At 38.9% G+C, this 22595-nt stretch overlaps 2 protein-coding genes across 2 annotated transcripts; one reads left to right on the top strand and one right to left on the bottom strand.

The window, feature by feature from the left end:
• The first annotated feature begins 7706 nt into the window (after window positions 1-7706).
• On the top strand, window positions 7707-17624 carry MYLPF (myosin light chain, phosphorylatable, fast skeletal muscle). Its single transcript, XM_032236272.1, has 7 exons — window positions 7707-7757; window positions 8035-8124; window positions 14064-14139; window positions 14245-14349; window positions 14441-14519; window positions 14973-15021; window positions 15721-17624. Exons 1-7 carry the CDS (start codon window positions 7707-7709, stop codon window positions 15823-15825), a joined length of 555 nt encoding a protein of 184 aa, XP_032092163.1. The 3' UTR covers window positions 15826-17624.
• On the bottom strand, window positions 17408-22464 carry QPRT (quinolinate phosphoribosyltransferase). The gene is made up of 4 exons (XM_032237542.1): window positions 22160-22464; window positions 19767-20323; window positions 18664-18795; window positions 17408-18007 (listed from the first exon to the last, which is right to left on the bottom strand). The coding sequence occupies exons 2-4, from the start codon at window positions 20316-20318 to the stop codon at window positions 17786-17788; spliced, it is 906 nt and encodes a 301-aa protein (XP_032093433.1). The 5' UTR covers window positions 20319-20323; window positions 22160-22464; the 3' UTR covers window positions 17408-17785.
• Between the last annotated feature and the right edge of the window lie 131 nt (window positions 22465-22595).

Here is a 22595-nt window from a genome sequence, read left to right on the forward strand (position 1 = left end):
GGTCTGAAGTCCTTGCTTACTATGGCACAAGTCTTATGGTCTGCAGAGTTTTATTTTCAAGTCAAGAGTACAGAAGATACTTTTTCTAGGTAGTCCATGAATATCACTTTCCATTTTGGGAATTTATCCAGGACAAGGATGTGTCAATTTGACATGAGTTATTCATGTTGAGGCCTGAAGGGTCAAGTTAGCCTGAGCTGAATTGATGGGCTCTGTCATTCCCCTTTAGCCAAAACATTTAGGTCCGCAACCCCATGAACACATCTCATTCAAATTTTCCGTATCCTGGATTTTTTAAAAAAAAAAATCTCAATGCTTTGGCTGCTCTTGTGGCTGGGGCCTCTGCTTACAGTATGTTACTATATGTAATTACAGTATGCAATTTCTTGTTTTATATTAGGGTGAAGTGTAAACCTAGCTTTGTTCCCCCCTAGCCTTGAGATGACCCATGAATCCAGTCAACTGAATATAAATGATACAGGTAGTCCTCGACTTAACAACAGTTCATTTAATGGTAACGGCACAGAAAAAAGTGACATGACCATTTTTCACAGTTACCGCCTTTGTAGCATCCCCGTGATCATGTGATCAAAATTCAGCTGCTTGGCTACTGGTTCATACTTATGAAGGTTGCAGTGTCCCAGGATAATGCAATTCCCTTTTTTTAAAATTAAAAGTTTTTTTTTAATTTTTAGTTTTCAAAACAGACACAACACAAAAAATCCCCTTTCTTTACATACTGTAGAAAGTGTAGCAGTTGGTTATAAAAAAAATTCGTGCATTTCTTTCACAGTCACCCATGATTCATATTAAATCAAATATATTTGTACATATTACCATCATCCAACCCCCATTCTCGTTTGACTATAATTGTTTAAACGTCCTTCATCATAAAACATACCAAAACTCAAGGCATAACCACATACTGGCATCTCATTTGCTATTTCTAGTAACCCAATAACACTATTCCTTATGGCCTATTCTAGCTAAACATCAATAACATTTAGTAACAAAGGTTTCTAATCTTCCTTTCCAAATCACTGTTTACAATTTACATCCAATTTCCCCATGTTGTACCCATACCTATACATACATTGTTATCATTATCTCTCCTTTATTTGACTATATCCATTATCATAATTTAGTTCTTTTTTATTAATCTTTATATGTAACCAAACCATTTCTCACCTTCCTTTCATAGGTACCATTCAATATTCATATCCAATTACTACTTGTTATGCCAATACATATGTATACATTATTATCATTTTCAATTGTTTATTTAACCACATTTATTGTCACTAAATTTCACTGTCTAACTAGTTTTAGATTAAACACTTTCATCTATCAGCCTGTATCTTTCCAGTAGCAAAACAATCTCATGTCTTCTGCCATTTGTGGCATCAGTCCTCTAATCGTCTCCTTAATCAAGTTTGTATGGACTCTTCTTTGCAACTCCTTGTTTATTGATTCTCTCATGTAATTTCGATGCCCTTCTTCTTTTTCCTTAATCAGCTTGTCTTTAATTGTCAGTGTTGTTATCGATGGTGTTACTAATAAAATGTCTCCCTTTAAATCCATGTTCTTTTATTTCTTCTTCTTCTTCTGTGTCTTGCCATCTAGGGTAGGGTTCCCATCCATCTGATTCCCCTTTCCATATTCCACTTTTTCCATTTCCAGACAGAAAACATTCACCATAGATGTCAGCAAATTTGATTTCTTTGTAGTCATTTTTCTCTTTATTGCTTGGGACTCTACCCTCTATCTTTCCCATTTGATAAACATCTCCATCCTTTTCATCATATTTTTCTGTTAGGTGCTCTAATTTTTCAAACATTTTCTCAAGTGTATTTGATAATTTCTGTATTGCAAATATTATCTCTTGCAAGCTGACAGTTTCTCTCTGTTGTTGGAAATAAGCCATTGTTTCCTGCTGTTAAAACCCTGCTGCTCTGACTTGGAAGATTTTTACAAGGTTACACCTAGGTTCACCATGAGATCTCTGGTTAAGGATATACTTCAAAGGAACATTTGTATAAAAAAATGGTGCTTTACTTCTTATCACTTTCTATAAACAAACTGTGAGACTTTAAAGTTCCAGACCAGAATAATCAGTAGTGAAAGTAAACGCATTTTGTTTTCAATACTCAAGTCTCCAGTCTTCCAGTAGCAGTTATCTCTCCCTTTGTTGTTGCAATTGTTGCAATTCTTTGTTCTTTTTGTATCTTTTAATATTCCAAGTTTTAAAAAAAGTCAAATTCTTACATGAAATAGAGAAGAAAGAGTAAGAGACACATGTAGTGATGAATAAGGAGAAGTTTAGTCCGTAGGTTGTGAAAGTAATAGTAAAAATTTTAGAAGAAGAAAACTTGATCCATTCATTTCAAACGGTTTGCATAAATTCAATCCATGAAAATAACGTTTAAAAATTAAGATAACACACTGACCAAAACCATCCAAAGCTTAATTCCGCCATTTATTTCTTTCATTCTTAGATTTAAATTAGCTTTAAGTTTTTTTATAGGCAGGCTCTTTTAAAATCCTCACCAGCTGTAAACACTTCCTCTTCCGTTTCCTTCCATTTTGGAGCCGTCCCTACTTCATCAGCCTAGGGGCTGAGCTTTTAACGCCAGCTGAGAGACCTTCTCCTGCATCAATCAGGGACTTTGCGATGTTCCTGTGATCAACAGAATGTAGTCTTCCTGTTCACCATCTCTCCAGGACGGTTTAGGTCCAATTGGACCACCCAGCAAGAAAAGTATTGGCGGCGATCTCGGAGCATCGAGATCGGGCGACCATTTTGTAGCGACATAGGCTCCTCCCCCATGCGATTCCCTTTTGAGACCTGACTAGCAAAGTCAATAGGGAAGCCAGATTCACTTAACTATGTGACAGACTTAACGACTGCAGTGATTCATTTAACAATATAGAATAACTTTATTGTCACTGAATGCACACTGATCAGCATACATTATAATGAAATTTCATTGCATACAGCTCTCAAAGGGTCATCACACCCAATATACACCACATAAGCATGACAAAATCAATAAATACCAAATTATGCATATAGCCACATATTATATGACCTAGAGAAACAACACAGTCTAGTTCAGATGTATACATGTACATGGCGAGAGAAACAAATCTTGTGAGTTTACCAGGCAGATGGCATAAGTAACAAAGCTGTTACAGAATCTGGTAGTCCTGCTAGAAGTACTTCACATATAGAAATACATTACTATTGACTTTACATATCTCACTGAGACAGGATGGTTGGTTGGTTTCTGCCTAACACAATATATGAACGTAGCCATCGTGGGGCGTAAACTTTGATTGATCTCTTAGCATAATGTACAGGTGGACCCTGACTTATAAAAATTCATTTAGTGACCGTTCAAAGTTATAAGAGCACTGAAAAAAGTGGCTTATGACCATTTTTCACGGTTATGACTGTTGCAGCATTCCCATGTTCATGTGATGAAAGTGCTTGGCAACTGACTTGTTTATGACAGTTGCAGTATCCTGGGGTCATGTGATCACCTTTTGCAATCTTTTGACAAGCAGAGTCAGTGGGGAAGGAAGCCAGATTCGCTTTACTGACTTAACAACTGTAGTCATTCACACTGTGGCAAGAATAGTTGCAAAATGGGGCAAAACTCACTTAACAAATGTCTCACTTAGCAACAGAAATTTTCAGTTGTGGACATAAGCCGAGGTCTAACTGATAATATCCAACCACTCTATAGTCAATTCAAAAACCTGTGATTAAAACAAACTATGGATGAAAGACTCATTGGAGTGTAGATAATATGAGTTCTTTTAGACAAGAAATGGAGGATCCATGTAAATGGACAGTCAGTCTGTAATGGAGCAAGGAAAGAAATTCTCATAGCTATCTTTAGGAGCGTCTGCTCTTGTCTGTGTGTCTCCCAAGTGACAGCTGAACTAGCGATCCCAAAAAGGAAATTTTCTCAGGGACATTGGATACCTTGAGCTCGGAGGGAAGGAGGGAGGAAAGAAGGGAGAAGATGGAACACAGAAGTTCTCTCGGCATGCTGGATCTTCCATGCTCATGTTTGAAGCTTTCCTGTATCTCAATAGAGGGGATCAATGGAATCTGCCATCCAGGTGTCCTAAGCAGGATGAAGACTGATGCCCAGACCAGTACAAATGTTCAGGCCGACATACTAGGGATGAGCTATCCAATCATCCTAGTGAATTGGTTAAGGATTAGCCAGTAAAGTCTTAAAATCCATGGAATGGCTTAAATTTCAGACTAAAAACGTTCTTTTAAACTTTGCAAATCCTGGTCTATCAAATCTGACAAATTCGGGATCTCTGACATTCTTTGACATGTTTTTTTTTTAAAACAACAACAATGCAATTTTATACCCAGAATTTTGCTGTGTACTCTTGAAAAGAGATGTTGTATTTGTGTGATTGTTTTCCTTTTGGTTTCTTCTTCTATGGGTCAATTTTTGAGCAAGGAATTATCCCCTGACTGGTTTCATATATCGACCAAAAACATATTTGCAGAACCATGGTTAATTGGTAGATTGGCAAGCCATAATCAAGCAAGCCATAATAAGGGGTTTGTGTGGGTTGTGAGCTCATCTTCTTTGGATTTGGAGCTGGGTTACCACGGATCCCCAGAATAATGAAAGCTGTTGAATTATGGACCATCAAACCTAATGGACTTACCCCCTGTCTCCAAGAAAGGACTTGGCCCTCTTGCGTTCCTCTGGAGTCTATTTCTAGTTACCCCCATCCATCCTCCACCCACCCAAACTTGAAGATGTGACTATAGTTAGCTGTCCCGCCTCCCTCTGAGGGAGCCTATATAACCCCAGGGGAATTCACAGCCAAGTGTCTAGGCTGTTTGCCCTTCTGGCCCCTGGGACATCCCCATCGCATCCACAGTTGCTGTTCATCCATTTACCTGCCCACTGAGACAACATGGTAAGTGAGGAAAAATTGGGGTAGACAGGCAAGAGCATAATAGACATAAGGAAATCAGGAGCTATCTAAGCCCAAACTAGTGGAAAAATGTATAACACCAAGGAATTTTTTTTTAAAGTTGAATCGTGTATTGATCTGCTTTTTTAAGTCAAGCATTGGAATAGGGAAGCTTTTCTAATGCTCTTGATGAAGGATAAAATCAGAAAAAACAAGGTGTAGAAAGGGGTCCAGTTCAGCCTTTTCTTCCACATATGTAAGTGAATTTTGAGTATTTTCAGTTAGGGCTTTTTAAAATATCTGGAAAAGAGGAATATGTGTATTGAGGAAGCTTTGGCACTGTTGGAGAGACAGGGAGGGCAATGAGAACCCAAAGGCATCTGTGCTGCTTTGAGATGGGGAGGGAAACTTAGAAAAGCTGCAGACTATCAGATTACTGTCTACGGGTGATGATTCGACATCTATCATTCTGTTTCATTTTCTTCACTTTCTGAAAAAGTTCGGATCTTGCACATGTATCCCATCGCAAGCCATCTTCCTGCTTAATACTTTGTGTTACTTGGCTTTGGGCATTCAATCTTACAGGTGAATCCCTTCAAATCCCTGAGTAACTGCACAATGCTCTTCTTGAATAATACAGCAGGATGTTTTATTACACATGGAATCTTTCAAAGGGTGGCTGGACAGCTGCTGAGCAGACAGGAGCCTCTGAGTCAGACTCCTCAAGGCACCATAAGATCCAGACAAAGGAAGCTGTCTGCGTTTGGTTTTTTTTTTTTCCAAATGAGAAACAAAGAAAAAACTTTTTAAAAACATTTCCTTCACCCTTGAAGTTTTCTTGTATGCCTGGTGTACCTCCTCCTCTGAAAAGCCACATCAGACAAAATGTAGTAGTTAGTAAACTCTGTAAGAGTTTAGAGCAATCCTTCCAGAACATTCCTATAAGTCTGGCCATGGCGGGAAGACAACCTGCAATAGTTTAGACTGTTGAATCTCTCAGGATTTCATTTCCTGATGCTAAAAGATTAGTTTGTCAGCATATATTAACTTTCTCTACCTAAGGCCTCCAGCCTTAAAAACCCATCATCTGTAGCCATGTGCCTTGTTATAAAGGTTTTCAAAAATAAAATTGGGTTTTTATATCTGGCCAACTGAGTGTGATTAGAGGATTGAGATGCATTTATTATTTCTAGCCAATACCCCAAAGTTCATACTTTTGCTCTAGTTCAATTCATGAGAGAGACCCACTTAGATTGGGTGGCAAGGCAAAAATGGAATGAAAGCCTGAATCTTCATTCCATTTTTGCCTTGCCACTCCTGTCCCATCTTTGGCTCTTCCTAGAAGTAACACATATATCAGTTTTCAGGAATTGAGGATCAAGTAAGAGCCATTCTGAAGATAGAAAGGAGATTCTTGAAATTATCTCCAGATAATTACAGTCATTCTAAATAACTTCCTGTGATGTAGATCATAATCCTATATATCCTATATTCTATATATAAAATAACTTTGTTCAGAAGGAAGCATAGTTGACAAGTATGAGAGAGAAAAAGAGAAAATTTTCATTTTATGGTTTTCTTTTGGGTTAAATTTGCAAAACTAGCTGGAGTTATTTATAGTCCATTCCTTCCCCTCTTTTCAATTAGGTATACCAATTGTGGATTAGTGCTATTTTCTGAAACAGTTGTCATTTATCATCAAATTGGGCTTGTTCATATGTGTTTTATTTGCCCAGGCTATCATTTTAAAAGTTAAAGCACCCTTGCTTATTGTATCAATTAATTACTTATATATTACTTATTAATTTAAAACTTGCAAAGTGATTTTGGGGAAGATGAAAACTATACCCTGTTTTCCTGAAAATAAGACCTCTCTGGATAATAATCTCATCGGGCTTTTGAGTACATGCACTAAAATAAGCCATTCCCCCCAAAGTAAGCCCTCCTCAAAAATATTGCAACACAGCAGCAGCCATGAGGAGACCACACTCGTCGCCTCCTGCACCTCAAAAATAATAAGGCCTCCCCGAAAATAAGGCCAAGTGCTTATTTCGGAGGTCAAAAGAAAATAAGACCCTGTCTTATTTTCGGGGAAACACGGTAATACCCACATACAACATAGTTGCCTTAAAGAAAAGATCACCCTGGTGGAAATTAGTTGTTACAATCTGAAATGAAAACTTTGAAAAGTTGCATTAAACTTTTATCAACTCCATATTTGTATTGAAATTAAGAGTAGATGCTTCTTCTGTTTCTCAAACCAAAGTATACACTTTCTTTAAAATCATGAATATTAACTCTTTTCCCCAATGATCCAAGTTTTCAGACTTTTGCTATAGCAATAAAATTGTTTGTTGGGTTCTCCTTAATGGATTAACCTATCCCTTCCCTTGTGTTACAGAAAACAACACATTCTAACAATATTTTGAAAATATACACCTAACATCAAAGGACATTTAAAGGAAGTTTTAATTATTAAGTTAAACTAAATGATATTTTCTGATATTTAGTAAGGTTCCCTGCCCCTGGAGGCAAAAATGTAGAAAACGATCAAGTATGGCTTACATAATCAAATTCAGGAACCTTCTTGGTTATACTGCTTAGAGTTGACTATAACTGAAGCCGTTTATATGTTTGCAAAACCAATAAGTAACTCTAGAAACTTTGCATGGTGGGAATCCTTTCTTAATAAGATGTTCTCATGTCACTGATGAATTGACTACTTACACATTGTCAAAAAAGAGGAAATGCATCAGGATAAAGCAGGACCAAAGGTGCTGGTTTGTGTCACATTTGCAGTGAGAACTGTACTAAACTATAAATCAGTTCTACAATTTAAGATGAAAGATAGTTCATAAAGGGGAAGCTGTGACTTGGTGACCTATGTATTTCCTTAATCAATGATGTCTATGCTAGGACCTGATGGATCCAGTACTACTGGTTCACTCCTTTTCCCCCCACATTCATCTAGTTTCAACTTTGAATAGAGACTCTCACCCTATAAAAGTGGGAGGCTTGGTTGCCCTGGTTAAGGATTCAGTGAGCTTATCTTGAATATCCATCTTTCTCTTCTAGGCACCCAAGAAGGCAAAGAGAAGGGCAGCAGAAGGAAGCTCCAATGTCTTCTCCATGTTTGACCAAACCCAAATCCAGGAATTTAAAGAGGTAAGAAAAAGAACAGAGATGACATGAAAAAGGGTGTCATCCATTGGGAAATATCACAAATATAGTGATGCCATTAAAGGAGGACTTTGGGGTAAATTACTGCCTCCCTATGAGCATTTTCCAGGAGCACCACCCAAAATTGACATTCTAGTTTTAACTACATCACTGAATATATAGGAATGAATTTTAAAAACAAAGCGCTTGTACTAGTAAATTCAGATTCTATCTTTGAAAAACATTGCTGACTAATCACATACATTTTAGCTGTTATAATAGAATCTAATGTTTCAGGTGAGCCTGTTTTACATATGCAGGTAGATCCAGTTTAGTGTACACCAATGTATTGTAGGAATCCCAGCTACATTTTCTCAACTTTAGCAGAAGTGACTATATATAAAAGATCTAGATAAGTTAAAGAGTTTTTAAAACATAATTTACCTCAAAAATCCACACATGGATATCTGTTCATGTAAGGTTTGGGTAGTGGTTTCATTTGAGTCTGAACCTTTACAAAAATAGGGATTCTTTGTTCCTGAAATTATGCCCATCAAATAGAGGCTCACCATTCATTAATTTTCCTTTTCTTTGCCTTTTATATAGTTCTATTAGTTGTTGAACATGTTGAATGCTTCTAGGTTTTAAAGACATTTTCCATTGCCCATTCCAATATGTGTTGAATTACAGCTTCCATTATTCACAGGTAGAATGGTTGTTGATTGGGAATAATGTGTTTTATTTTTGCAACATCTGAGGTGCCACCTTGAGGAAGGCTATTGTGAAGAACGTTCTGGAGAGAGAAAGTGGAAATCCATAGATATCACATGGTGGACCAACCCTTTTAAAAAATGTTCTTCTGCCCCTGATATGTAGGCTGAGTGCTAGCTGATTTTTGTTTTCTTCAGCAAGTCAAGATTAAGCAATGTGATGTGTAAAGCAGAATAAAAATTGGGTTTGTAGACCATAGGTAATGACTTATTATGATGTGTGAACATGGCCATATTTTGGAAAAGCCAAATAATGAACAACTATGAGTGTATGTCTCCACAATATCCTGGAGCTTAGAACTTATTAACTGTACATGGAAGATTAGCTTTTTACCTGCTATTAAAGTTGCTTTTCCTTTCCCAAGGGTAATTCCAGATTCTTCTCCTTAGGACACTTGTTTTTAAAATTAATTTGGACTTTGAATAGAAATTTTCACCTATAAAAGTGAGAGTGAGGGCCAGATTTCCATATGAAGATATTATCTTCTCCTTACTACTTAAATTCTTAATCTTCATTTCAGAGGAGCATTTTTTGCCCTTTGGCAGGCAGTAGACCTCCACACACACCCCACCCCCAAAGTTGATGGTGTTTCCTTTCTAGGACCCTTGCAATGCAGCAGGGTCTATTTTGGGTGAAGGAGGACTGAGCAAAGAGGTGACATCTGTGCTTGGATGAAGCAAATGGCAGAGCCTTACAAGGAGATCTTTGGAAACCCATTCTGGCTGGCTAGTTTGGGGGGGAGGAGGAAAAGATGAGAAGATTTCTGATTTCTATCAAAAATGAAGACTGAAGGTCTTTCAGTCTTAAAATATCAATCAACTATAAAGGAGACCAAAGCTACATTAGAAGTAGCATTGGTCCTTTGGATTTTCTTCTTTTTCCTGCAATCTATGTTTGTGCTTCTTCTTTTTTTTTGAAGGCCTCCTTTTAAAAATATGAGAGGACAGATCAGTTCTTGCAATGTGCATATTTATTTAATTGTATGTGTCACCTGCCCTTCCTTCAGAAAACGCAAAGCATGAGACTTGCCTTCTTTCTCCTGTTCTTCTTCCACAAGCATGCTGTTAGACTGGTAACACCAAAGATCAACTATAGAGCTTTGTGGCAGGATGGAACCCATCTCCCCTTAGTTTTCAGGTGCTTTAGGTGGGCTCCTGCACTGTGCAATAATCCTGATGTAATCATGGAATTTCAGGAGGACTAGGTGATTTTGCCCTTCCTACTATTCCTTCTGCCATTTTTACATTTACCATAATTTGCTAAGGGTGAAAAGATTACATTTCTACTGGGGTAAATCTGTGGTGGAAACATAGGTATTTGTTGGCATTTTTTAATGAAATAAAATTGGCCCATACGATAGATGAGTATCTAATCCAAAACTGCAACTCCCATTATAAGAATGGTGAGAATTTAAGTACATTATGAGAGCGAATGTAGTTTGGGAAGGTTGCTTGAATACAGTTTAGCAGAAGTAACAATCTTGATATTTAGATCTAGGGATACCAGATCTGGATGGACATTCACTGTATGGCAGGAAGGGTTTTTTTTTTTTAAAAAAAACCCACTAATCATTGACTATTATTTAGCAGGCATCAGGATTTTTGCAGTCCAGGATAATCCTGGGCTCGGCTACTCATTTCTCCTTGCCCAGTTTGCCTCTTTGGGGAATCAATCAGCTGCTTTTTGAGGTCTGCCTTTGTTGAATTCCATCCTGGATTGAATCTCTTTGGAGAGATCCTGCCATCCTGAACAATGAAGAGGATGAACTCATGATTTGATGAAGTTGTGTGTCATACATGGTATTTTTCTAGCTAGATATTTTTTTAGACTTTTGTGGGAAACAGGATAGGTTTGCCATCAATATTTCTGGACAGCCTTGGTTTCTTCGCTTTGCTTCAGAATATCCTTTTATGCTTTTGTACTTAGAATGTAATTTTCTCAGAGTAGAGGATCTTTCTCGCCCTTATTTAGCAAGTGCTGAGTAAAAGGCAACTGGTCCGCTTTTTCCTTGAGGAGGAGGAAGAAAATGTTCCTCTTCTCATTCAAGAACTACATCGGTTGTGATGTGGGGGGAATCACATCATCCGCCGTCACAAGTGATGAGAAATGAAACGTTTTCTTATTTTTCCTCAAGGAAGAAACAGCCCAGTTGCCTTTTGAAAAAGCACCCTTGCGATAACTAAGACCCGGATGACTGAGAATCTCTAAAGAAAAATGCTGAGCACATTGCTGACACCGGAATGCTGATGTTACATTAGCTCTCTCGGCTTCCACCCAAAGTAGTCAGGCCCTTTCCTTTGTGTGAGTGTGCATGCATTGGGGGGGGGGGTTGTTAACATAAGTTGGAAAATCTTGCTAAAGGTACTTCTCCAGCCAACATCCAAATTACAAGATTAGATAGTTGAGATGGTACAATTTCCACTCCGCCTGTTATTTATTCTCTAGAAGTTTATAGTTTCCTCCTTCTTTCACATTTTTATTTAGAAAGAGCTAGACACATAGCATTTTGCAAGAAAGAAAAAAAGGGGGGGACAGGAGGGGAGGAGTGAATTCCATCAGTGCCTGCCAGCCTTTGGAGACCTCATCAACAGCCCCTTCAGAATGTACCACCTGTCCCCTTAGGGAGGGCTTGGGGTTTAATATGGGACAGTTTAAGGTTATTCACATTCCTGGCAGAAGCGAAGAAGGATATCAAATGACAGGTGTTTCCAGGGCACAGCTGCAGAAAAGGGAGGAGGGAGAGGAGGATTGTAGTAGCTGGAGTTAACTCTTGTCTCCAATCCTAAAATGAATTGCTAGATAAGCAGACAACTAGACAAGCCACTGAAGTCTTTTTTTATATCCAGTCCAGAATCTTTATTTATACTTTAATTTAAATTGTCCAGTAAACATACTGAGGGCTAAAGAACTACTGTAAGTATCTTAAAATATACAGACAAAAGTGAGCTACTATTTTGTGTCCAGGGTTCAGCAACAGCTACTTAATTTTTCATTCCCATCTGACCTGCTCTCTGGAATGAGGTTCTTCCTGAGATCCAGATGGGGCCCACTTCTCTGTTATTTAGAAAAGCCATGAAGATCTGATTCTTCACCCAGGCCTTGACCAAAGGAAAGGAGATCCCTCACTTTATCATGCTTCCCGTCTTTTAAGTTTTATTGATTTTATTATAATTTGTTTTTAGGGGCCTTCCAGAGTTGTTGAGTACCAGGTGGCATATAAGTTTAACTGTTCATGATGAAGATGATTACCAAAATCACTAACAGATCTTCTTTCTTTCATTCTACATGGTTGTTATACAATACATTAATCCAAAATAAATAAAAGTATAGCTTATTAGGCAAATCCAGCTGGATTTGTGTATCACAATAAGCTAAAATTGTGTATTGTATTGTATGAATCTAGCTCTTGAAATTGAGTAAACACAATTTGTGCCTTGATGTTGCATGCATCTAGCCGAAGATGATTCTTTAAAGGCTGTCTTAGCATGATAACCAGCTTTGTCAACAATACTGAATTACTGTATTTTTCACTGATTTGTTTCTTGAGCTTTTGCTGTTATGATGTGGTGTTTGGAATCAAAGCTGTATCCAGTTTGCATCACTGATGGCCAGAAGGGCTTTGCACAAAATCATGGGAAGAGAGAGGGATACAGAAGTTATTCCTCGTTCAAAATCCTATAATTATTTATCCTGCCTGGTATACACTAGTTTTCACAGCCAGAATTTTTTCTCCTGCAAGTTGAAAAATCCTTTCTAATAGGATGTTTGCGCAAGACTAAAGATGGCATTCCATATGGCTCAGCCATAAGGATGGTTGCGCGGTGAAAGGGAAAAAAATTACATACTGATACGGTAGTTCAAGTGTAGGATTTTATGCAGTTTTCCACTTATATATCACCTGTATAATTATTAAGTAATAAATGTAGGTAGATATATACATTCAACAACCATATATGTTGTAGATTGTACAAGTTGTCCATTTATAGACATTCTTTCGTTAACCCAGTTTAGGAACAGATAATATTGGGTTCTCAATTTAGAGTTGGGCTACAGTTCCGGCAGGTTTCCATCTAACTGATCACGTTAATTAACAGCAATAAAAACAGAAACTCTCAGATATCTAGAATATCACTAATTCCCAATCCCTGGTATAATTAATTAAAACTTGATGAATAAATTTGAATTTAAATGAATTAAAGGCATGAATTGCATCTAGAAAAAGCACTGCAGCTAATAGTATCCACAAGGGACAAAGTCAAAGCAGGCGACCTGATCATTGAGATCGAAGTCCCTTTCATTCTACAAAGAGGCAGGGCTTCAGTCATGACATCACAACTGCCTGTCTTTCCACCTACCCCATGTTGCTGGTTTTGTCCATTGGCTGCTATCCAAAACAATGATCAAAACAATTTCATCACGGGTTTCCCCTGCTGTGGGTTAATTACATGCTACTTGATATGGCAGTGATGGCAAGAGATGAACCAGTTTTCAGAAAAACAGAAAAAGTTTTCTCTTCAGAAATGCAGGCCTCTACTTTACTACATTGTGATTTGCAAAAGTTGTGACAACATAACACACATATAGTCATGAGTGGTCCTTGGTGCTCTCTGGGCTTCCTTGTTTTCTTGCAGACTTTCATTACCCAACTAGATAACATGATGTTATCTAGTTAGCTAATGAAACAGATGTTTCATTACCCAACTAGGTAATATCGTCAGTGCTAATAAGGAGTGCCGTTTTAAAACAGCACTCCTTACTAGCACTGATGATGTTACTTAGTTTGGATAATGAAACGTCTGCAAGAAAAAAAGGAAGCCCAGAGAGCACCAAAGACCTCTAGCTCAACCCTGAGCTTCAAATGTTCTCCTTTATTAGCATTTATAGTCAGATACACGTTGAGAGAGGATAGGTTTAAGTCCAAAAGCTATTATAAAGTAGTTAGTTTGCCATTTTGATATCCTGGCAACTGTTCATTTTGGTAGGACAGGGAGAAGAAAATGAATTTTCTAGAGCCCAAACACGTTGCTCTCATAGATTATGTCATGCTATAATGTGGTTTCCTTAGTTTTTGCTTGGTGTAGCAGTTGAACCAAGCCATTGTGAATAGCTCAAGAAGCCCGTTTAATGTAATGCATGGACTTGGTTAATGTATTTCTTTCTGTCCTGCTTCTTAGGCCTTCACTGTTATTGACCAGAACAGAGATGGTATCATTGACAAGGAGGACCTGCGAGATACATTTGCTGCTATGGGTAAGAAAAAAGAGAGTGGGCTTAAACAGATAAAGTAAAGCTGGATGGATAATAAGGCCCTTAAATCAAATCCTAATCAGTTAAACTTTCTTCCTTTCTGCGTAGGTCGCCTGAATGTGAAGAATGAGGAGTTAGATGCCATGATCAAGGAAGCCAGTGGCCCCATCAATTTCACTGTCTTTCTTCAAATGTTTGGGGAGAAGCTGAAGGGTGAGAGAGTCTCTTGTTCTTCTCAGTCTTCTTCTATATGACAGATGATCTGTTCCAGCATCTCACTACTCTTCCTGTCTTATCTCATCAGGTGCTGATCCCGAGGACGTCATCATTGGTGCCTTCAAAGTTTTGGACCCCGAGGGCAAGGGGAGTGTCAAGAAGAAATTGTGAGTGTTTACCTCCCATTTCACTTCCAGCAGAAGCACTGGATCTGTTAAAAGTCTGTAGAGATTCTCAGTCATCCAGGTCATGGTTGTCCCAAAGGTGCTTTTTCAGGAGGCAACTGGACTTTCTTGGTTAGTGAGGAATCCTGTCAGAGCTTAATAAGCTTCTTGGATGACAAGCGAAACATCTTCAAAGGAAAAAACAAGGAAGTCCAGTTGCCTCCTGAAAAAGCACCTTTGGGACACTGAATTCCTCCAGACCTAAATCTAAAATGGCTTTTCCTAGGTCCCATGATCTCCTCCTCCATGTTGCGGGCACTTCGAAGGATTCCTCCTGATTAATTACTTAAGCAACCCATATGTTCCCATTAAATTATATTCTATGATAGTTGGATCAGAAGTCACATATATTTAGGGCCTTTGTCACATACCATGTCTCTCCTTGTCTTGCTACAGCTTGGAAGAACTCTTGACTACCCAGTGTGACCGGTTCACTCCAGAAGAGGTAAGAAAATGTATCCTGTTGATGCCCCATTCTTTTCTTTATTAGATTAAAAGTCCCCTTGTCCAGATCTTTTACTTCAGTGTTACCTTTCCATGTTGTCAACAATTCAATCTAAAATCTGTAGAACTAGGAAAAAAGGAGAAAAGATAATCTGGATATACTGTATTGATTTCATTGAATCATTACATTAATGTTAAATGTATATGAGGTCAATCTGAAGCCAGAGTCAATATTGAACTTTTTTTTCAACTTAATAAGATTATTCCAAGGATTGCATACCACTTTATTCTGTTACCACAGAACAAAAACAGATATTAACACCTCACATTCACTTTGCACATAGTCAGTTTAACCACAGCGAGCAAAACCATATGTGAAAATCAAAGACTGAGGGGATCAGGCCAGGAAAGAAATCTATAATAGTCTATATTGTTCTTTTTTAGCACAAATCCAAATCCTGAATAGCACATTAAAGAAAGCACTTATGAGGCATCCTTCTTTTGTTAGCCACCCACAACTCTTCTTGAGCAGTGTCAACAAGCACAACCATCCTCTTTCATGGCCAAGGAATTCTGGGAGTTGAAATCCATCAGTTTAAAGTTGCAAAGTTTGGAGACCCCTGGTTTAGAGTGACAATTGAAAACATTGAAAGTCATCAGCTGCAATCCTATCACTTCTCAACTTCTCTCTTTCTGGCAGATCAAGAACATGTGGCACGCTTTCCCTCCAGATGTAGCTGGCAATGTTGACTACAAGAACATCTGCTATGTCATCACACACGGAGAGGACAAGGAAGGGGAATAAAACCTGATTTTTTTTTCACCCTTGCTTTGTGGGGAAATCCACCTAGACACTCCCAGGCTGGGGAATTTAATTTATGCTGGTCCCTGATGATCCACACTTTTGTAACCAAACAACAAACATCTCAATCTGTTATTTATTATCTTATGGGGAGAAAAATTATGCCCCCCAAAGCCAACCCTATTCATTACAACTAGATTTAACCTAACTGGGACTTCACACCATCAAATGTCTTAATAAAAATGAGGACAGCTCTGTTTCTAATGCCCTTGTTTTCACAGTCTGCTTGTCTGCTCAGGCCACAAAAAGTTAGCACAGATTTGAATGGTGCCCCTATTCCTATTTTTAAAACTAATTTAGCTTCAGGTTCTGAATGTGATTGTTTTTCTTCCTTTTAGCACTGCGATCATTAATTAACTCAGGGGTTGTTTTTTTTAGTGTGGCCAATACAATTGCTAGAAAATAGTTTTGAGACATCCTTAGTACAATTTTAAAAGATCATTCCTTCTTCTATAAAAGAAAATGAGACAAGATCACCTCTTACGTTGCTAGTATTAGAGACTCATCTAAAAGGAAAGAATGTCTGCTTCTGGGTTCAGAATAAGTTGTTTTTAATCTATAATTCAATTTAAAGAATTATTTGATTAAAATAGGCTAATTAATCATGTAAAATTTTTAAACTCTGATAGCAGGCCTAATATTGCTTCACTTACACATTTATCTTATATCTATCCCATATATGGAAAATTGTGTGATTGCCTCTCCATTCTCGTTCTTCCCTTTCAATCAGCCATTAGTGGCAGGTGGAGTGGAGTGGGATGGGCAAAGAGAGAAAACACAGTCATTTTATACAATACAGGGCATTTGAATTAACTGAGGATCATATTTTATAAGGGGTCCGATACAGGATAACTCTAGCTAGGGTGGCTGGATCTGTGCTGCAAAAATCAGCCAAACATGGCAGAAAAAAATTAGGATGATCAGAAGTGGCACCTGGATTTTTGGCAGCTCTGCTGAAACATTATGTATTATTCTTATCAAGAGGAATTAAATTAGAAAAGGCAAGTGATAAGTTTTCCCTCCATGCTTATAATGCTCATAAAGTGACAAAATGAGGATTTTGAATATAAGTACCAAAGCAAAAAGATTGATGGATCTTGGCTTCGCAAAGGTTGCCACAATTTTAAGGAAGAGAAAGCCACTGCGGGGATTCTTCAGAGAATTAGATTCGAGTCTTTCTAAAATTTCGGGCTCATTCATTGTGTCTGGAAGAAAATTCCAGGAAGCCTTCAGCTACGCCTGGTTGTGATTTGCCCCGGAAAGTGTGTAATACTGCTGAGGAATGCAATAGACTAGGAGGTGAGATGTGATGAAGATAGAAAGTACCAATAGAAATAGAAATTTGGGTGAGTAAGTGCGAGGTTGGCCAACTCAGAGATTGGACATAGTACAGATGCATAACAACTCTGGGAAAATAATGGAGTGGAAGACGAGACCAATGCTGACGTTGCTGGCCACAATAACTTTGACAAATGACAATGGAACAACTAATTCTTTTTTTTTTTAAGATTTATTTGGCCAGCTTAGTGAAATTGATTACAGCAGACATGCAAGGCACAGATTAGAGAAAGTAGGAAGGAAATTACATACATTTTATTGCTGTTAAAAATCACATATGTTGAAGAAGTTACAAAACCCAGCTGCCCCCCTTTCAGCCCTGATGCTGTTTCTGTTCCAATCATCCTGTGAAAGAAAATAATCTTTTAAAAAATGCCTAGGGAGGTTTTACCAGGCAAACCCTGTACAAGAAATTTCCTGTCTTCCAGAAGTTTTAGAGTATAACTTCCATCATCTTAGATCAGCACAGTTAATAAGCAGCAGATACAACTCAGCCTCTGTTACCTCTTCAATTACCCAAACTCCCAAATATTCTAATGGGACTGGTTGGCTGTCCCATCTCAGCTCAGAAAACGAAATTGCGTAGTGACGGCTTGGGAGTCTGATCCCGGCTGATTTTGAGGGAGAAATCTACCACTTTGGATGACTGGGTGAGGCAACCCAGGGAGATCACATCAATATTGGGACCCACAAAGCGTGCCACATTCTCCTCAGTGATTCCGCCACTAGCTTCGATCGTGACACGGGGGAAGGAGGCCTTTACAGTACTAGCTGTAGGATGCAAGTCCTGCAGAAGATGATAAGAGAGATAAGCAGAAGGATGAGGGAAACCAAACTTTTGCAGTCTTATGATGATGATACCTGTCAGAGTTATGAATATATATGGAATATGAGGTCCAAATTGGGAGCAAGCCAAGTGAGGGAATGGTCCCACATGAGACATTTTTTTGTTAATGCTCACAGTATGTAATATGGGGTCCTGAAGGTCTCTCCAGAAGCAGAACCTTCACAAATCATGTTTTGTTCAAGGGTGGAAGATACCCACGTCAAAGCTTTGTCCACATTGGAAGTGTGACCAGCTTTACTGTAAACATGTTTGTATGCCATGTTTCACTATGTAAACCCCTTCAAAGAACTTCTGTCATGTGTAGTGACACATACATAATCTAAATAAATAATACAATTAAACCAAACCCTGCAGCAACCTAATTCCTGTCTCCAGGAAACAGCAGCTGGTTATAATTTGGGGAAAACAAAGATTTTTGAGCCTGAAGGCTTTTAGAGAAGCCCTCTTAACAACCTTGAAACTCTATTTTAGCTTCCAAATGTCAATATTTCAACCGAAATCAATCCGAAAGAAACAAACCATTGTTTTGTATTTTTTTTAAAATCAGTCATAAATTTTAGTTTCTAGATCTACCCCATCTTCTCTCAGCCAAATACCTCTGGAGCAAAGTTGTCCAGCATGACAATATCAGCGCCACATCCTGATGCTTCAAGAGCTTCTTCCAAGGAGCCACACTCCACTTCTATTTTCAGGGCAAAGCCACCGACCTGCCGGGCATTGAGAACTGCCTGTGGGGTTGCAAACATTGTGAGATCAGCAGCGGTCGAGGTTATATGTTGATGCCTGCAGAAGCTTGAGCTAATCTTAGGGATACTCATGCCAGCCATTTGGCTGGATTCTCCATGAAAAGATCTTCTATGGAAGACACGCCTTAGGACAGCTTGCCTCTTATATTGGGTCCTTTGAGGGCCTCTATCAGGCCTGCTTAAACCTGGATGCAGGTTCTAATTCTGCAAACCAGGATTTCCCAACCTTGGTGACTTTAACTCTCAGAATTCCCCAGCCAGCTTCAAATTCTAGGAGTTGAAATCCATGCATTAAAGTCACCAAGGTTGGGAAACCCTGCTGCAAACAGTCCCAGCCAACAAAAGAAGATTATTTTAAAAAACAAACACATTTTAAAATAATTCTCTCCTTTATTTCCAAAGGTGCAACTATTTAAATTGAATTATTAATAAAATATAAAAACAATTACAATATAACAGCAAAAGAGTCCTACCAGGTCATAAAAGCCAAAATGATTTTGAATCTGTCCATTGTTGTTTGTAAACTATAGTTTATAGCTGAATGTAATTTTTAATCTAGATAACAAGTGATGGTTAACAAAACTGAGATGTATGCCACCTATCACTACTTTATCACGTAGCACATATAATAGTGCAAAACTGAACGAAGATTGCAACCAATATTGATTTTAAGACTAATACTAATTTAATGAATAATATATAGAGCATTTAAATTTACTTCACTCTTTTTTTTTTTGTACATCTGATTCTATATTGGATTTAAGTATTTCTTTTAAAGGCTGATTTGTATAGCTACCAAAGCTGGACTGCCACACTCAGTTCTATCCCTAAGTGGCAACAGAGAGCTATGGGAAAACTTTTCTTCTCTGCTGCCCTCTAGCAATCATTTAGATGGTTGCAGGCTAGATCACAACCATTGTATAATATGAACACCTTTGTTTTTGTGTACTCACTTGTGTAATACTGCCAGAAGCCCAGACATGGTTGTCCTTCAACATGATGAGGCTTCCCAGATCATAGCGGTGACAGGAGGCTCCCCCAACTAGAAGTGCATATTTTTCTGGGAGACGGAACCCCGGTGTGGTCTTCCTTGTCCCAGCGACCTCTCCATGCCATCCGGCTTCCTGTGCTGCCCGACAAGCTTTTGCTGCTGATGTGGCAACACCACTACAGCGCCCAATACAGTTCAAAGCTACTCGCTCGCCCAGCAAGAGGTCATTGGCACGACCATGGACTTCAGCCACTCGGGTGACGGGTTCAACCCAGGTTCCTTCGGTTTGGAGCCACTCCACTGAGCAGCCAACTTCAGCAAAGATAGCTTTGAAGAATGGAAAACCAGCTAAGACTCCAGGGGATTTGCAGAAGAGCACAGCAGATACCTGATGGTTTCCCACAGCATAGCCACCATAGTCAAAGCTGGGAGCATCTTCTTGCAACCAATCTCGGGCGAGTTGACGCAATCGGGCAGCAGGGAGAAGCTGTGAGAGGTTTGGGTAGGAAGCCATGATGACTAAAAGGAAACCAAAAGGATGTTGGCCAAGTTGTACCAGACAATATAAGTAGTCCTGGACTTACAACAGTTCATTTAGTGACTGTTCAAAGTTACAATGCACTGAATAAAATGACTTATGACCATTTTCCACACTTAGAACCAGTGCAGCATCCCCATGGTCAGGTGGTCAAAATTCGGACGCTTGGCAACTGACTCATATTTAAGATGCTTGCAATGTCCTGGGAGTCCCCTTTTGTGACTTCCTAACAATGCAGAAGCCAGATTCACTTAACAACCATGTTGCTAATTTTAACAACTGCTGCGATTTGTTTAATAACTGCATCAAGAAAAGTTGTAAAATGGGGCAAAACTCACTTAACAAATAGCTCACTTGGCAACGGAAATGTTGGGCTCAACTGTGGTCAAAGCGAGGACAAACTGTGCAGGTGGTCCTTGACGCATGACTGCAGTTAGGATCAGAATTCCCACTGTTAAGCAAGGCAATTTGCTAAGTGAGTTGGGCCTGATTTCACAACCATATTTTGCCATGATTGTTATTAAGCAAATATTGTTGGTTAAGCCCGAGGATAAGGATAAGGTGTGTGTATATGTTACTTCTGTTCTTAACTGTTCCCCATCCAAAAATGGTGAAAAGTAACTTTGAAATTAAGTGGGGCAGTTGAAGGGCACTTCGGGGTCAGAAAATGACTGGGAAATTGCCCGACACTGCACAGCCACAGGGATGGGCCGGGTTGCTTCAGAACTCCAGAAGGCACAAAAATCCAAGGGTTCTCATTAGGCCTTTTAAAAGTGTGGCTCAAAAGGCAATTGTGTATTCTTATCATATGCAAGTAGTCCTTGACTTATGACCATTCATTTAGCGAATGAATGTTCAAAGTTGCAAGGACGCTGAAAAGTTACAACCGGTCTTTGGATTTAGAACCACTGCCATGGTGATGTCATCAGAATTGGGGTGTTGGGAAACAGCATGCATAATATAAGTCACTTAATGACCAGGGTGATTCACTTAACAACCATGTCAAAAAAAGGTCGTAAAATCAGGCACGGCTCGCTTAATAATCACATCATGTAGTGACAGATGTTCTAGTCAAAATTGCGGTCATAACTTGAGGACCAGCTATACAGTGACACTGTCCTTCTTACTCTGGGAATCCCACTCCAGAATCCCTCATAAACATTTCTGATTCAAATCGATTTTACATAAATATTCTAAGTTTCCAGTTCTTTTTCATCCAAAATGTATTAAAGCTCAGATGCATTAGTCCCAGTAATTCCCATTGCACAGAAACCCCGAATCAATACTGTAATCATAATGCCAGTAAAAGTTAAAAATACACAGATTAACCATTAGGAAGCTTGTTCTGTAATTCACCCATTCAATGAATTTTAAAAAGTTAACCGTGTTGTACCTTTTGGAAGTTTCTTCCTCAAAAAAGGGCAACAAAGACATGTAACAATTTTACCTCCTAAAGAAATGGGCACTTAATTCTACTATCCAACCCTCCCCCCTCCTTAAAAGATAAGCTACCTCTGAGAAGATTTGCAACCTCTGCCAATTTGGAGCCACTCCTCAATGGCCACAATCAAATCTTAAAACAACCCAAGGGAACCCACTAAATGCATGAAACCTCCCCCAAGCAAATAAACAAACAAAATCTCAGGAAAACTATTGTATTTCCAGTTCATTGCCAGGAAAAAGGAGATCAAGTAAAGCAGTGGTATGGTCTTTTTGCTACTTCTTGATTTTCATTATACATTGATCAAGCCTGATCTTTATTTCTCTTCAGATCCCACTCGTGGCAAATTAAAAGAAGGGGGGCCCCAGCTGCTCACCTGAAGGTTTGGTCTGGCCTTCCTAATGCCGTCTGCTCTGTAGCCTTTTCTCTTGTCTAACTGGTCGTAGGAAGTAAATTTTTGGAATTCCTGGGAGGTGGGAGGCTCCGCGGTGAGGGGTGGGATTAGAACCCTGATTATTCTTTTTGGCACTTTGGACCTTGGCTGTTGTAATCTAAACAAATCTCTCCCACAGCAGCTGGAAACCCAGCGTCCGGCAGCTCAGTTGACAAAGTTCCTTTGTGGGCATAAAAAGATTTAAAGTTCTATTAGCTACCTAAAGGGACAAAAGAACTTTGCAACACTCCTGTCAAGAAGCAATTATTGGAAACTGGTTGCAGATCAGTGCAGGTTTCAAAGACACCCAGATAAATTGGCAATCCTAGCACATTTCCGGGGAGGGGGGGAGGGGGGCTGAAATCCAGCTGAATTTTGC

Source organism: Thamnophis elegans, chromosome Z (assembly GCF_009769535.1).
Source record: "Thamnophis elegans isolate rThaEle1 chromosome Z, rThaEle1.pri, whole genome shotgun sequence".
Taxonomy (NCBI): domain Eukaryota; kingdom Metazoa; phylum Chordata; class Lepidosauria; order Squamata; family Colubridae; genus Thamnophis; species Thamnophis elegans.